The 17,580-nt window shown below is 44.1% G+C and overlaps 1 protein-coding gene across 1 annotated transcript in view; it reads right to left on the minus strand.

Moving 5' to 3' along the window:
* Nucleotides 1-1,159: 1,159 nt before the first annotated feature.
* HSD17B3 (hydroxysteroid 17-beta dehydrogenase 3) overlaps nucleotides 1,160-17,580 on the minus strand; it is an 81,649-nt gene continuing 65,228 nt past the window's right edge. Inside the window, exons 10-11 of the mRNA XM_075852394.1 lie at nucleotides 15,325-15,474; nucleotides 1,160-1,249 (exon numbers count right to left, since the gene is read on the minus strand). Of these exons, the coding sequence (XP_075708509.1) occupies nucleotides 1,160-1,249; nucleotides 15,325-15,474 (240 nt within the window). The remainder of the gene's footprint in view (nucleotides 1,250-15,324; nucleotides 15,475-17,580) is intronic.

The following is a 17,580-nucleotide window of genomic DNA, read 5'->3' on the forward strand; positions in this document are numbered from 1 at the left end:
CCGAAAAATAATTTTGCACGGGGCACCATCTATCCTAAGACCCGCCCTGCATAGATGCCTTGGGAGAGGGTAGGGGGGAGTACCTTCAGAGAAAGACACACAGACAGACGCTGCTTCTCATAAGTGTTTTACTAGAATCCAGCACTGGGGTGAGACAGTAAAACACTTACTAGAAGCCGGAGGACATTACACAGCAGTACTGAGCAGTGTAGCTGTGAATCAAGCACTGAGGTAAAACACTTACTAGAAGCTACAGCAGCATCTGTGTGTGTCTCTTTCCTCTGTCCCCCTCCAGCAGCTCTCACCTTCTCCTGCTCCTCCCTCCCCTTTTCATAGACTTCTATGAACAGCATGTAACCTGATCTCTGAGTGAGCTGTCTGCATCTCTCTGCCTCACTGAATATGGATTATTTAAAAGTGAATTAAGAGTGAATAATCATTGCAAGAGACAGGTGGAGGAGGAGAGGAGCCTGATAATTTGAGAAAGAGGCATTATTCTCTAATAAGATATATTACAGAGTCTCTTATATACGCTTGTACTATTGATTTGTGGGGAAAAAAATTGTAATGACGGTTACACTTTAATTTAATTATTACACACATCTATCTATCTATCTATCTATCTATCTATCTATCTATCTATCTATGTATCTATCTATCTATCTATCTATCTATCTATCTATCTATCTATCTATCTATCTATCTATCTATCTATCTATGTAATCTATCGTGTACTAGTAGGTACAAATTGACTTTGCAAATACATTGACAATAATCCTGAGTGACAGCATGTATTAATCCCAGATCTGTGATCAGATTTCTGCAGGTTGATTCTGAAAACTAATTGCCAATTTTTTTGGTGCAGCAGTCTCCATTATGCACTATAAAATGCAGCCCTATGTTGTTTTCTATCGTAGAAAACGACTTAGTTGTAGTGCATTTAGCCACGTGCGGTCAGATAAGTACTGACAGTGTATGCTGCTCTTTCAATAACACAAGTGTTGTTTTACAGTTAATGTTGTGTGCTTGCTTTGGGGGCACAGTTTTGGTGTCGCTTTATTAATGGTGGAGCCTAAGGTGTTTTAAAGCATTTTTTGCCTATATGCTCCTGAGATCCAGTATTGGCAGCCAAATTAGGTAATATCTCCAAAACAATTTATTATTTTCTTTGTTTGAAGATGTTCAAAAAACACTCTTGTACTCTCGTGCTGTGGATCACCGACAGAGGAACTTGGCTCATGATACATCCCTGGAAGAAAAAAAAAACAAAACAAGAGTACATACAATGAAGGTGTGTTATTGTTAGACCTAAAAAAAAAAAATAAGAAGTTTGTGAACCATTTAGAATTTTTGCATAAATTTTAATTAAAATACGTTCAAAGGAAAGACAAATCAGGAGTGAGTTTCAGTGGCCCTAATCTATTTAAAAAGAAAAATATATAACTGAGTCTCATTACCAAGTAAAGAGTTGTAAACAAATACTACACATTAGACAAAAGAAATTTGGCAAAAAAAAAGATATGCCAACTAATTTCTTAAAGTATCTGTCATTTTTCAGGTTTAATTAGTATTCGTTTATGATATATCCCCTTTTGAGCATTCCATTGGATTATCTCTTTTACATGTTTAGTGTGTCTAAAGAAGACTGAAACTGCAGTGAAGGCTCTAACCAATAAGATTCGGTATAGCTCAGCGGAGTATATGAAGTTACGTTGTTGACCAATCAGCAGCTAAATCCTGTATTCTAAGAGGGCTGTACATGGATAGACCCCCCTACTAATAACTAATCTGCCACCATTTTGTTAGGATACATATATACAATTCAGAAGAGCTGCATTATTAAAAGGAAATCAAAGTCACATAGTGCAGAATATATGTATTATATGATTCTCTAATGAGTGCTCTAAAGACATAGAAAAGCAGAGTTTTGGTGACAGACTCTCTTTATGCTTTCATCTGTGTACAGATAAAAAATTCAATACTCCATATGATTGGTCACCTCATGAAGAACTTAATTTATAGGGAATATCTCATGTATTTAATTTTATTTTCATTAATTAGATTTAAAGGCCATGCACTGAATTTTTTTTTATTGTTTATTTCCTAAATATAAAGTTAAGCAACTTTCTAAATAGTCTTCATTAAAAAAATCTTCTACCATATTGCTACTGTAGAGTCTGTACATCTCCTGTAGATAACGGACTGTGCTACTGCTTCTAACTCAAATCCGTCAGTCCACTTCTGCTGACGGCTGATGAAATCTGCTCTCCTCCCTTCTCTCAGTGTTAGATGTGGCAGCAAAGAGGGGGAGGATGTTATAAACGGCATATCAGAGGGTAAAGAAATGGAGGTAGCTTCCAAAAGTTCAGGAAGGGCAAATCACACGGGCTGTCAGTATCAGGATGCAGATAGGAAGGAAAGCACAGAGGGAGGAGAAAAGTCTGAAACTAGGAGAAGCTTGCAAACTGAATATCAGGGGGCTGAAAATAAATTAAGGAATGAGGCTTGCAGCCTGTAACCAGTGGTGTAACAACCGACATAGCAGCCATAGCTACAGGGCCCGGGTCAAGAGGGGGCCAGTGCCTGCCCGCCAGCACGGCCCCCCCCTATGCCCCCTCTTTTCCTGCTATGGCTGGTACAGCGGTATCGACGCCACATTCAATAGTATCTGCATCTTTAGGACGCAGATACTATAGAACACTATGGCAGAGCAGGAAGGTATTTCCCTGCTCTGCCATTTTATAGGCTACAGGCTGTTCTGCCTGGAGCCTATCAGGCGCAGGGACAGGATTCCTGCGCAGGAGGGCGTGATGACGTCACTGGATCACCATGGCCTACGCAAGGATCCCCTCGGCGTTGTGGAGCAGCTCTGTTCGTTGAGGAAACGAGGCCTAGGTGAGTGCAATTTCTTTGTTTTATTTGTTTGGGGGGCTGTATGGCACTATCTACAAGGGGAGGTGTGGGGCACTGTCTACAAGAGGGATGTGGGGGGCTCTATGGCACTGTCTACAAGGGGGAGCTGAGGGGCTGTATGGCACTGTCTACAAGGGGGAGGGTGACAATATCTACAGGGGGACTGTGTGTCACTATCTACAAGAGGGGGTGACACTAACTACAGGGGGGCTGTACAGCACTGTCTACAAGGGGGGCTGTATGGCACTATCTACAGGGGGGCTGTATGGCACTATCTACGGGGGGCTGAATGACAGAATCTGCAGGGGGTGCAATATGACAGAATCTACAGAGGGGCTGTATGGCATAATCTAGAGAGGGGCTGTATGGCATAATCTACAGGCGGAGGTGGGGGCGCTGTCTACAAGGGGGAGGTGAGGGGCTGTATGGCACTGTCTACAAGGGGGCTGTATGGCATAATCTACAGGGGGGATGTATGGCACGATCTACAGAGGGGCTGCATGGCACTATTTACAGGGGGCTGTATGGTACTATCTACAGGGGCAAAGTATGGCACTATCTACAGGGGGGCCTGTATGGCACTATCCACAGGGGGCCCTGTATGTTACGCCCATACATGGGGGGGAGACACTATCTATAGGGGGGGCTGTATAACACTGTCTACAAGGGGGGCTGTATGGCATAATCTACAGCGGGGCTGTATGGCACTATCTACAGAGGGACTGTATCGCGCTATTTACAGGGGGGCTGTATGGCACTATCTACAGGGGGCTGTATGGCAGAATCTACAGGAGGGCTGTATGGCAGAATCTACAGGAGGGCTGTATGGCAGAATCTACAGGGGGTGCTGTATGGCACTATCTACAGGGGGTGCTGTATGGCACTATCTACAGGGGGCCCTGTATGGCACTATCTACAGGGGGCCCTGTATTACAATCTACAGGGGAGCTGTATGGCAGAATCTACAGGGGGGCTGAATGGCAGAATCTACGGGGGGCTGTATGGCACAATCTACAGGGGGGGAACTATCTACAAGGGGGGGCTGTGTGTGGCACCAAGGGGTGGGGAGGGAGGCCCAATCAAAAACTTGCTATGGGGCCCAGTCTTTCCTAGTTACGCCCATGCCTGTTACTTAGAGCAGGTAACCAGTAACATATGTATAAAAAAAATAATTTCCATCTCAAAGGTTTCCATTACCTTTAAGTTCTTTATGTAGAAAATAAATAATGAGGTCTGTGCTTTCATTTTACCCCTTCCCGACATTTGACGTATCCATATGCCAAAGTTGGGTAGGGTAAGTATGGAGCGGGCTCACGGAGTGATGCGGGTGTCGGCTGTTTGTTACAGCCGACACTTCAGAGTAACGAGCGGCAACGCGATCGAGCGCGATCCCGCTAGTTTAACTCGTTAAATGCCGCGGTCAATAGAAACCGCAGCATTTAAATCATTAGAAAGAGGGGGGCGAGCCCCTCTAACAGCTCATCGTGCCCCCCGCAACGCAATCGCGGGGGCGGCGATGGTTGCTATGGCTGCCTGGGGGCCTAATGAAGTCCCCCAGGTCCGCCATCTTTGTACACCTATTAAGCCCTGCGTGTCAGAATCACGATATACTGCAATACATTAGTCTGGGTGAAAGACCATTGATGACGGCCAAGAGAAGCAGAAACCTTAGAGATCTTTTAGTAAAAGGCCACTATACGCCAAAAAAAGTTAACTACTTTGGATCACGAGGACAAAGGGTAGGCTGCTACCCATGCGGTAACTGTGTTGCATGCCCAAATATCAGTAGGGCCACAAAATTTGAAACCGTGGATGGTACCCGATCTTTTGACATTAGAGATTACATCTCCTGTAGCACCACGCATATAATCTATTACGCTGTGTGTGGGTGTCCGAAGGTATATATAGGCCTGACATTTAGGGAGCTAAGAATACGTACAAGAGAACATGTGAGGGATATTGTTGGAGCGAGCGCCATAGATGATCTCACAGAGCTGAATACCCTGCCAAGGCACTTTAAATTGTGCCACGGATGTAATCCTAAATCCTTAAAAATCCATGGCATTGAGCGTGTACATTGTGGCATCAGGGGGGGGCAACATGAAGAAGGTTTTGGCACAAAAAGAGTGCAGATGGATTGTCCAACTGGGGTCCATGACACCATCTGGACTTAACGAAAAACTTAGTTTCGCACCCTAACTATGATAAGCTTAACCACCTATTACCAGCTTTCTATTTTTAATCCCTTTTTATTATTTGTGTGTCTTGTACTAATATATCTTTTTAAATAGGTATTTATTGTACCAGTTGACTATACTCTGAGTGCCCATATATTTGAAATAAGAACCTAAAACCCAGACGATTCTCTATATTATGGATTAAGACAAATGTGCCATATACGGAAGATCTGAATTTGTGACGAGCCAAGTTCCTGCCACTTCCCTCTCCCCCTTCTCTTTTCTGTGACTATTCACTTTTTGCCGTCTGTCTTTTACAGACGACCTTAAAGAGGCTCTGTCACCAGATTTTGCAACCGCTATCTCCTATTGCAGCAGATCGGCGCTGCAATGTAGATAAGAGTAACGTTTTGTTTTTTTTAAAAACAAGCATTTTTGGCCAAGTTATGACCATTTTTATATTTATGCAAATGAGGCTTTCTAAAGTACAACTGGGCGTGTTTAAAGTTATGTACAAGTGGGCGTGTATTGTGTATGTACATCTGGGCGTTTTTACTACTTTTACTAGCTGGGCGTTGTGTATAGAAGTATCATCCACTTCTCTTCACAACGCCCAGCTTCTGGCAGTGCAGACACAGCCGTGTTCTCGAGAGATCACGCTGTGACGTCACTTCCCCAGGTCCTGCATCGTGTCGGACAAGCGAGGACACATCGGCACCAGAGGCTACATTTGATTCTGCAGCAGCATCGGCGTTTGCAGGTAAGTCGATGTAGCTACTTACCTGCAAACGCTGATGCTGCTGCTGAATCAACTGTAGCCTCTGGTGCGGATGTGTCCTCGCTCGTCCAACACGATGCAGGACCTGGGGCAGGAAGTGAGTGACGTCACAGCGTGATCTCTCGATAACACGCTGTGTGTCTGTGCACTGCCAGAAGCTGGGCGTTGTGAAGAGAAGTGGATGATGCCGATTCGTCAGCATCATACACTCCCATTCACAACGCCCAGCTAGTAAAAGAAGTAAAAACGCCCAGATGTACATACACAATACACGCCCACTTGTACATAACTTTAAACACGCCCAATTGTACTTTAGAAAGCCTCATTTGCATAAATATAAAAATGGTCATAACTTGGCCAAAAATGCTCGTTTTAAAAAAAAAACAAAAAACGTTACTCTTATCTACATTGCAGCGCCGATCTGCTGCAATAGGAGATAGGGGTTGCAAAATCTGGTGACAGAGCCTCTTTAAATCTTTGCGGTTTATTTTAATATTTTTTTCATTTACACTATTTTGTATTTAATCAATTAAATGATTGAGTCATGTGGGAGGCGTATTTGCGTCTATACCTATGCTCCTTGATGCAGCTTTATATTAATTAATCCTCTATGTTTTTTTCACGATACACTTTATATCTTTATGTGGTTTTATAAAAGAATATAAACTTATTGCAATGTTTATATATGAATTTTTCAAAGTGAATGTTTCATTCACAATTCTCTGTATCCACAAATAGTTTAAAATTTTGATATCATGTGTTATTATATTTATACACACTTTTCCCTGTTTTGACACATATATCATCTACTGCACATCTATCCATGTTCGGTTTCTTGATCAGGGACACATGAAGTGGGCAGTCCTATGGCACATCACAAACACATATTAAAATTTTATATTTACCTCTCCTCTGTTCCCATCGCCCTATGGGGAGCGCGCTCCAGATGCACGTGATCGGGACTGTTGCTGCCCCCGTCCGGCCTCCTATAGTGTGGTGCGCATGTCTGGAATTCCTGGTACGCGTCAGGAACCCGGATGTGCGCCGCAGCACTGGAGGCCGGATGTGGGGCATACCACACTTCCGGTCGCGTCTATGGATGTGCGCCGCACACCTAGGAAGGCGGAAACATCCACGTAATTGGATCGTAATCACCTGGCTACACACTATTTAGGGCATAGATGAGTTAGACACCTTTATACCCCTTGAGGAAGCGGATATCGCGAAACACGCGTTGGGGTTTCACACACAGGCACCTAGGCTACCAGGACTCTTTACCATGGGTAAGGCTATCTGAGCTTTCTAAGTCAGGAATTTTGTACTTTAGCAAATACTCTTTAGACACCTTTGTCCTTAACATAACAGTACACATTCAAAACTAATAAAAAAAGTAAAAATTAGTTAAATAAAGTTGTTTTTTGTATAAAAAAATATATATATTAAAAGTTTAAAAAAAAACCCTTCTCCCATTTTCCCCCTAGAGCATAGTAAAAAATTAAATAAATAAACATAATTGGTATTGCCGCGTCTGTAAAAGTCTGAACTATTACAATATATCATTATTTAACCCGCACGGTGAACGGCGTAAAAATTGTAAACGCCAGAATCTTTATTTTTTGGTCACCTAATCTCCCACAAAAAATTAAATAACGAGTGATAAAAACGTTGCATGTACACCAAAATTGTATTATTAAAAACTACAGCTTATCCCGCAAAAAATAAGCCCTCATACCACTTAATCGACAGAAAAATAAAATCTGGGCTGGGGTCTGTATTACTTAAGGGAGTCAGGTCTGGGGTCATTATTAGTGTAGGGGGTCAGGTCTGGGTCTGTATTAGTTTGAGGTCTAGGGTCTGTATTTAGGGGGTCTGTATTTAGGGGTCTGGGGTCTGTATTAGTTTATGGGGTCTGTATTTAGGGGGCCTGGTCTAGGGTCTGTATTAGTTTAGGGGTCTTTATTTAGGGGTCTGTATTAGTTTAGGGGGTCTGGTCTGGGGTCTGTATTAAGGGAGTCAGGTCTGGGGTCATTATTAGTGTAGGGGGTCAGGTCTGGGGTCTGTATTTAGGGGTCTGCTCTGAGGTCTGTATTTATTTAGGGTGCTTGTACTGGGGTCTGTATTTGTTTAGGGGGGTCTGGTCTGGGGACTGCAATAGTTTAGAAGGTCTGGGGTCTGTATGTATTCTATGATCTAGTCTGGGGTCCAAATTTATTAGTCTGAGTAAAAGAGGTTGTCCAGACACATCAATAGGTCATCAGTATAAAAAAACGGTCTGTGCCCGGACAACCCATTTAATGTATGGTTCTGGGCCTTGGTGTCTAAATTTGTGTGCTTCTATAGAGGCTGGAATTGGCTACAGAAGTGATGGGCAAAGTTGTCTCACCAGGAGAAGTCACCATAACGGTCCGTGTCAGATGGAGAAGAAAAGAACACGAATCCCATCAGAGAAGACGTCACTTGTGAGTCACTGGATCTATAGAGCATCTGTACCCTCCTAAAATGTCTGTTGTAGGAAATCCTTGTATTCTACATATCTTTGTGTACCCAGAACTAATATACAAATGTGTGTTACCATTCCCATTGTCAAGAGGACGTGTCCCTACACAGTGTGATACAGTCAGCGATGGTTGGAGACTGTCAGTATGTAGAGACACAGCCCTTTGACAAGACGAATAATAACAACCATTTGTCAATGCTCGCACAAAAAGGTGATGTTCACTATAGACACGGCAGAGCGGCGGTGGGAAAGGGGAGCCCAAGTTTGTGGAACATCCCAGGGCCTATGGTCTACTTAATCCGCCACTGTGTATAAGATAGTAATTACTCACTGTAATTACTCACTGTCTGCTACTGAAACACAGCTCTGTCAACATATGTCTCATGGGACTATACAGTCTATGGGTTAAGTCGCCAGCAAGTGCGGTTAAATTTATTCGACTCCCCAGTAATGATAGAAACTCCAAATATCAGATTAGACACAAGAGAAAGAAAGAGTCAGAAACTATCAATAAATGTAAATTTGCCAAATGGCATAGAAAAATATATATTTTATTGGACAATACAAGTAACACGATTAAAAATAGACTACAAATCAAAAAAGACTGTATATCTCCAAAAGTATGGGAGAGGAACATGGGTCATAGAGGTAAAACAGTACAAACAACAGTTTATATCAGTGGTTATAAGTTTATATCAGTGGTTCTAAGCGGTTTGCAAACGATAGATACAGAGGAAGCGAGGGTTAATTATAACCATACACAGTATCGGTACATATCAGCAAAAAGCGATTGGTCTAGTAACAGGCATGAAAAGGATAAGGAACCTAATAGTTAGGCAGAGAGAATCTCGGTACGACCAAACCTGCTGTCTAAGTAGACATAAGTGTTTTGCAACTAAACCTGTCGCAAGCTTAGAAGAGTAAATGTATCAATCAATAGTCATATATTTAAAGTTGCAAAAGAAACACCGCTAGTACTGACCCATATCGTTCCAGGAATGTGGTGACTCCCAGAAGTGGAGAAACCCCAACGCGCGTTTCGCGTGGATGGCTTTTTCATGGCTTTTTCACTTCTGGGAGTCACCACATTCCTGGAACGATATGGGTCAGTACTAGCGGTGTTTCTTTTGCAACTTTAAATATATGACTATTGATTGATACATTTACTCTTCTAAGCTTGCGACAGGTTTAGTTGCAAAACACTTATGTCTACTTAGACAGCAGGTTTGGTCGTACCGAGATTCTCTCTGCCTAACTATTAGGTTCCTTATCCTTTTCATGCCTGTTACTAGACCAATCGCTTTTTGCTGATATGTACCGATACTGTGTATGGTTATAATTAACCCTCGCTTCCTCTGTATCTATCGTTTGCAAACCGCTTAGAACCACTGATATAAACTAATAACCACTGATATAAACTGTTGTTTGTACTGTTTTACCTCTATGACCCATGTTCCTCTCCCATACTTTTGGAGATATACAGTCTTTTTTGATTTGTAGTCTATTTTTAATCGTGTTACTTGTATTGTCCAATAAAATATATATTTTTCTATGCCATTTGGCAAATTTACATTTATTGATAGTTTCTGACTCTTTCTTTCTCTTGTGTCTAATCTGAAACACAGCTCTGCTGCTCTGTGACAGCCTACTGTGTCTTCTCTGCTTCAAAGCATTTTTAGGGATCCCCATTTTGGCGCCGACGCCTATTGCAGTTTATCCTAAGGCATTGGGTGTATCCCTGTGCAGGCAAGTTTGCCGGGAGTATACTGGCAAGGACTTCTGTTCCCAGTTTATCTAGAATACACTGCGGCTCACTCTCGTTCGGGAGCACGCATAGGCGTTGTCCATTGAACTGTATGCCACGCTCAGAATGAGCAGATTGAACAGGCATTCTGAGCGAGTGTGAAAATAAAAGACATGCCCCCATTTCCTGTAATATGTCTTGGTGTCTCTGCTGATAGAAACAGAATCTCCCTAACAATAGGCAGTAAATGGCAGATTAGGTGGACATGAAACCTCTAGTCAGGGCCGGCTCCAGATTTATATGGGTCCTTGTGCAACACAGACTTAGTGGGCCCCTTTGCAGGGGAATTCACTTAAAGCTGCAGTAAAACGGCAGTTTGTGCCCCCATATAGAAGTTAGGCCTCCAGGTTGTGCCCCCATATAAAAGTTAGGCCTTGTTTATGCCCCCATATAGAGGTTAGGCTCCCAGTTTATGCCTCCACATATACAGCGACCTCTGTAGATAATGCCACTCAGCCCCCTTTAGATAATGCCACACACCCCCCTGTAGATAATGCCGCACACCCCCCCTGTAAATAATGCCACACAGCCCCCTGTAGATAATGCCACACAGCCCCCTGTAGATAATGCCACACACACACACACACACACATCCCCTGTAGATAATGCCACACACAGCCCCCTGTAGATAATGCCACACAGCCCCCTGTAGCTAATGCCACACACAGCCCCCTGTAGATAATGCCACACACAGCACCCTGTAGATAATGCCACACAGCCCCTGTAGATAATGCCACACACAGCCCCCTGTATATAGTGCCACCCCCCCCCCCCAATGTAGATAGTGCCACACACACCCCTCACTGTAGATAGCGTCATTGGGGCTCCCTCTAACAGTGGAATCCCCGGCCAGAGCGTTGCCGAACGCTTTGGCCGGGGATTTCAGTCCCAGAGGAGCACTTGACATCTCAGTCCATATATGGACCATGATGTCAGGCGCTCCTCCAGGAGCGGAATCCCCAGCAAGAGCGTCGGTAATGCTCTGGCCGGGGATTCCGCTCCTGGAGGAGCCATGACAGCAGCATAAGGAAGCACCCGGTGGCCGAGTGAGCCCCCCAAAGGGCAGCGGGGGCTAATGCCGACCCTGGGTCTGAGCATCTGACTGACTGCTGAGGGCTCTATGGAGAAGAAGGATACTGCAAGTCTGGGGGTCTGACTCTGATGACTGCTGAGGGCTCTGAGCACTGAGCAGTCATAGATGATTAGACACCCCCTTGCAGATAATCCCCCATAGAGCCCTTTTCAGTCAGCGAGATGCTTAGACCCCCGCCCCTTTGAAACAGCCAAAATCCCCCACTTGCAAACAGCCAAAATCCCCCTGCAAACAGTCAAAATCTCCCCTGCAAACAGTCAAAACGCCCCCCTTGCTAGCAGCCCAAATCCCCCCTTGCTAACAGCCCAAATCCCCCCTTGCTAACAGCTAAAATTCCCCCCTTGCATACAGCTAAAATCCCCCCCTTGCTAACAGCCAAACCCCCCTTGCTAACAGCCAAAACCACCCCCCTTGCAATCAGCCAAAATCCCCCCCCCCTGCAGACAGCCAAAATCCCCCCCCCCAATCCCTAGCGTCGGCCGGCGATGACTTTTTTAAGTTAATAAGGGGCAGGGGGCAGGAGGCTGAGTGCAGTGAGCGGCGCTCAGTTGTTTTAAGACAGCACTCACCTCAGTCTCAGCCCAGCTACCTCTCCTCGGTGTCTTCTCTCCGGCGCTCCTGCCCCGCTCTGGCAGTGCGGGCAGCGTCAGGGGAGAGGAGGGGCATTTTCTAGCAGATGTGCCTATCGCCGCACGTCTGCTAGATAAGGGTCCTTAAAGGAATAGCGCGGCAGGAGGAGGGTAGGGAAAAAAATATGGAGAACGGCCCTAAAAGTTTACTGGAGGACCGGCCTAGGAGGCACCTGCCTCCCGGCACAGCCTGCCCCTGGACTCCCCGGGGAAGCCAGGATGGCAGCCATGATGAGAGCCATGACGGTAGCGTCAGCACCCGGCGTCCGAGTGGGCACCCCTGAGGGTAGTGGGCCCCGGCACTTGCCCGGGTTCTCCGGGTGCTGACGCCGACCCTGCCTCTAGTGGACGTTACTTTACACAGGATTTAGAAGGGTTAAACTGCAAAATTGTAATATAAAGTAACTTACACTTTTGATTCTTATGACTCCAGCTATCAAATGAGAAAAAGTTGTATGAAAAGTAAGTAACCATCTCCCTGATTCCAGCAGTGTTTTTTTTTCCTGGACTCCCCGTTCCAGAGATATGGCCCACTGTTGTGTTGCCTCCCTAAATGCTAATTTGCTGTAGTTAGCCAACAGGGCGTGAACTACCCTCAAGCTGCCTCGTGCTGATTTTTCAGCATCAAAGGCAGGGAAGCTAGCTCCACCCCATTGGCTAACTACAGCAAATTTGCTTTTTGAGAGTCAACACAACTGTGGGGCATTTCTCTAGAACAGGGATTACCTGCTGGACTCAGGGAGACAGTGCTGTACAGGTCTGATAACCAGTTCAACTAATATGACCTAGTGACGGGTCCTTTTAAAGGATATATAGACCTCTCTTGCACTGGTTATTGTCAGGGTTCATGAGTCCACCATTATATAAACATTGAACCAAAATCATGTGCATACAATATGTGGATAGCAAAGAGGAAACCACTACTCTCATAGAAAAACATTACTGCCAAAGAACCCCTGAAATGAAACAGAAGACTACTGGAAGGATGTTCTGTGGACAGAAGAGTCAGATCTGGAGAAATTATACCAACCATGAATACGGTAGTGACAGTATGATGACTGTTTTACACTCACTAGTTGACTATAGCCTGTCACCCTATTCTATGAATTCTTAATTGTACCAGCAAGTACTACTCTAATGTCCTGTGATCAATAAACTAATTGAAGCTAAAAAAAAAACAGTAGGCGACGTTTGCAGCAAAACAGGGCCCTAAACACACAAGTCAACCTACCTAGATCACTTGAAGCTGCCTTTAACTGATTCATATACGCCACAATAGATAGCAGAAGATGTGCACTAGTATAATAAGTATAATGTATATATAATACGTGCACAATAAGTGTTATTAGTCTTAAGGCCAGACTCAGATCTAATGAAAAACCTACAAACACAAATGGGTGTCAGAATAGCCTTACAAAATAAAATACATTCTTTATTTGTATGCAAAATCAATATAAACAACAATGATGAGTACCACAAGAAAAACCTGGGTGGCATCATAGGAGAATTTGCACATAAATAATAGAATTTAAGTTTATAAGGAGTATACACACACATAAGGGGAATAACCACACACATACAGGTTTTAAGTAAAGTGCAGCAGTACAAGCCTGGAGATAGAATAATATTACTTAAAGAGGCTCTGTCACCACATTATAAGTGCCCTATCTCCTATATAAGTAGATCGGCGCTGTAATGTAGGTGACAGTAATGCTTTTTATTTAGAAAAACAATCTATTTTAAACCACTTTATGAGCGATTTTTAGCTTTATGCTAATGAGTTTCTTAATGCCCAAGTGGGCGTGTTTTTACTTTAGACCAAGTGGGCGTTGTACAGAGGAGTGTATGACGCTGACCAATCAGCGTCATGCACTTCTCTCCATTCATTTACACTGCTTATACATAGTTATATAGCTTACATAGTTATATCGCTATGTGTAGCCACATACACAAACACTAACATTACTGCAGTGTCCTGATAATGAATATACATCACTACCAGCCTGGACGTGATGTTTATTCAAAATCCTCACACTTCTGAATCTTTTCTGTGAGATTCCAGCAAGGCAAGCGTAATCTCGTTTGAAATGACAGGTTACATCGTAATCTCGCAAGATTACGTTTGCCTTGCTGTAAATCTCACAGAGACGCTACAGACGTGTCCACCCCGACGGGCGTTTTGGAGTAAAGCCTTTGCCAAGACCCCAAACAAAGGCTTTGCGCTGAAACACGCGTGCACTACTGCACTTTACTTGAAACATGTTTGTTTATGATTATCTCTAACTATTTATAAACTAAAATACTAATATTTATACTGTATATTAAAATGCCCCTATGATGCCGCCAGTATTTCTTGTGGTTCTCATCATTGTTGATTTTATGGATTTTGCATACTATGGCTATGCTCACATCTGCGTCAGGGCTCCGTTCCGACGGAACGGAGCCCTGACTGACACAAACTGAAATCAAATGTTTCCGTTTCCATTACCATTGATTTCAATGTGGACGGATCCGGTGCCAATGGTTTCAGTTTGTCTTTGTTGTACAAGCGTTCCGTAGTTTTGACGGGATGAATACCGTAGTTGACGACGGAACCCTTGCACGACGGAGACAAACTGAAACCATTGGGACCGGATCTGTCACCATTGAAATCAATAGTGATGGAAATGGAAACCTTTGGTTTCAGTTTGTGTCAGTCAGGGCTCCCTTCCGACAGATAGCTCCGACAGGATGTAGGAACAGAGCCCTGACGCAGATGTGAACGAAGCCTAATAAAGATGTTATTCTAATATGTACGGCTATTCTGACACTCATTTGCGTTTGTAGGTTTTTCTTTAACTGATTCGGTTCTGTAAGAAGACACTGTAAACACTTGGATGCATCAATTGCTGGGGGTCTCACCAGGCACTGGAAAAACAGGCTTGCATACTTACGTTCTCTGACATTTAATGCTGGATAATTTTATGGTGTTTTAGATCAAAGTTATGCAAAAAGACAGACAATTGTGGAACCACCCACTTCACCCTCAAAATTTTACCTATGTGGTCCTAACTGATCAGGAGATCCACAGTTGTCTTATTTTCTTACAGAATGCTCCTGTATGCTATTGTCCTAAGCAGTGGCTGTCATGGCCCACATGGGAATCTGTATAGGGAATAACCCATGTACATGTGAAAAGATTAAAACTGTTATTCCCCATACAGGTTCCCGGGCCGGAGTAGTCATGAACATGATCATACAGGCAGTATGAAGCCTGTAAGTAGATATCCATGGATCTCCCCATTGATGGGAACAATATAGGTGAGACTTTGACGGTGGGGTGAGCGGCTATCACTTTAATGATCAAGTGTAACGTTTAGGTGCAACAGATTTTTATTATATGTTAAATTGTCTAAACTATATAAGTACATGCATAGTTCTAATTTGAATTTACCAAAACTGCATGTGCAAGGCAGCCAAATGTCTCACTTCCGTGTGTAACATGATTTAGTGACTCTCGTACAAAGTCTCTTGGAGATTTTGTTATTATATTTGTTGATGTGTTTTTTGTCATAGGAGTAGAAACACCATATGGAGTAACTGCCTGAGAGGAAGAAAGAAAGGCAAATTAAGCACAGATGAGAAGCATCAAGTATTAACTACAATAGTAACCACAAATGAGTCAATACATTTTCATTACACAATAATTATATTATTCTTACATTTTGACCTGCCAAAAGAATCAACTTTTTGAATGTATTTCTTTACATGTACAGTAATGTGCAGACATGCAGGGGCGTAACTAGGAAAGACTGGGCCCCATAGCAAACTTTTGACTGGGGCCCCCCTCCCCTGGGTGTCACACAACCCCCCCTTGTAGATAGTGCCTTTTTTATAGCCCCCCCCTGTAGATAATGCCATACAGCCCCCCCTCTGTAGATAGCGCCATACATCCCCCTGTAGAGAACGCCATACAGCCTCCCTGTAGATAACGCCATACAGCCCCCCTGTAGATAACGCCATACAGCCCCCTGCAGAGAACGCCATACAGCCCCCCCTGTAGAGAACGCCATACAGCCCCCCCTGTAGGGAACGCCATACAGCCCCCACTGTAGAGAACGCCATACAGCCCCCCCTGTAGGGAATGCCATACAGCTCCCCCCTGTAGGGAACGCCATACAGCCACCCCCCCTGTAGGGAATGCCATACAGCGTTCCCCCCCTGCAGGGAACGCCATACAGCGTCCCCCCTCCCAAAAAAATGCGACCTACAGTGTGTCCTACAAAATACATGTATCCCCTCTCCACAGGATCTCCACAGGATAGGGGATACATGTGTGATCGCTGGCAGCGATAGGGAGAACGGGGGACTGAAAGTCCCCTGAACTTCTCCATGACAAACCTCTGACTTCCGGCGTCTGCGCAGCTCAATAAAAATGAAAGGAGCGCTGGTCACGCATGCGCACAAGCACGACCGGTGCTCCATTAATTTCTACGGAGCTGCCGACACAGACCCCGGAAGTCCGAGGTTTGTGATGGAGAACTTCAGGGGACTTTCAGTCCCCCGTTCTCCCTATCGCTCCCAGCGATTACACATGTATCCCCTATCCTGTGGAGATCCTGTGGAGAGGAGATACATGTCCTGTGGAGAGGGGATACATGTCCTGTGGAGAGGGGATACATGTCCTGTGGAGAGGGGATACATGTCCTGTGCTCTATTTTGCGCCTTCAGGACCAGACACCGTTTAGCCATTTTTAGCACGTTTTGTTGGGCTAACGACGTGATTTTTGCGACTTTTTTTCCGTAGACAATGCAGGTTTAATTTTTTTATCGTTTTTATACACACCTTTTTTGCTATTTTAGAATTTTTATTCACAAAGTTTGAAAATAATAGTAAAAAAATAAGCTTTTTTACATTTCAGCTATTTTTTTTTTTTGGTAATAACATAGTTTTACCCTAAAATAGACCTTTTATTTGTGATCGTCATTGTCTACCGTAAATTTTAATATATTACATGTCTATATTAGGGTAATTGGGTCAGCGCTAGCGTTACAACAATGATTGGCGGGGGGGAAAGTTTTTTTTGGGGTGGGTATTTTATGTGTATTTATTATTTACATTTTTTTTTCACTTTACTTTATTATTTTTTTATTACTATGGTCTGTCCCCCAAAGGTCAAAGAAGACCTTTGGGGAACTTTATATATTTTTTTTCTTTCTTTTACACCCGGTTTTTCCAATGTAACTGGAGCTGCACAGCAGCCCCAGTTACAGGGGAAATCAGCCCTCTCATAGTGACGATTGTCACTAATAGGGCTGTGCTGGGTCTAGTAAGACCCAGCAGCAGTCTGTCAGTAACGGCACCCGGCGATCATGTGACCAGTCACATGATCACCGGGAGGAATAGAGACAGCGCCGCTGCTGCTGTCTCTATTCCTGTACACAGCGCGCATTCAGCGCTGTGTACAAGTGATCAGAGAAGACAGAAGCAGCGAAAGCTGCTTCTATCCTCTCCTCAGGGTCCCCGGCAGTCACTGACAGCCGGAGACCCGACATTCAGCTGCCCGATCGCGCGAGCAGCAAGTTAAAATCCGAGCCGTAGAAAGTCTATGGCTCGGGTTTTAAGGACCCTGACCGCTGGCCGTAAAAATACAGCCAGCGGTCGGGAACCAGTTAATGGAAGAGCGGGGAGATACCGTAGTGTTCAGTG

The sequence above is a fragment of the Rhinoderma darwinii genome, chromosome 1 (genome assembly GCF_050947455.1).
Source record: "Rhinoderma darwinii isolate aRhiDar2 chromosome 1, aRhiDar2.hap1, whole genome shotgun sequence".
Classification (NCBI taxonomy): Eukaryota; Metazoa; Chordata; class Amphibia; order Anura; family Rhinodermatidae; genus Rhinoderma; species Rhinoderma darwinii.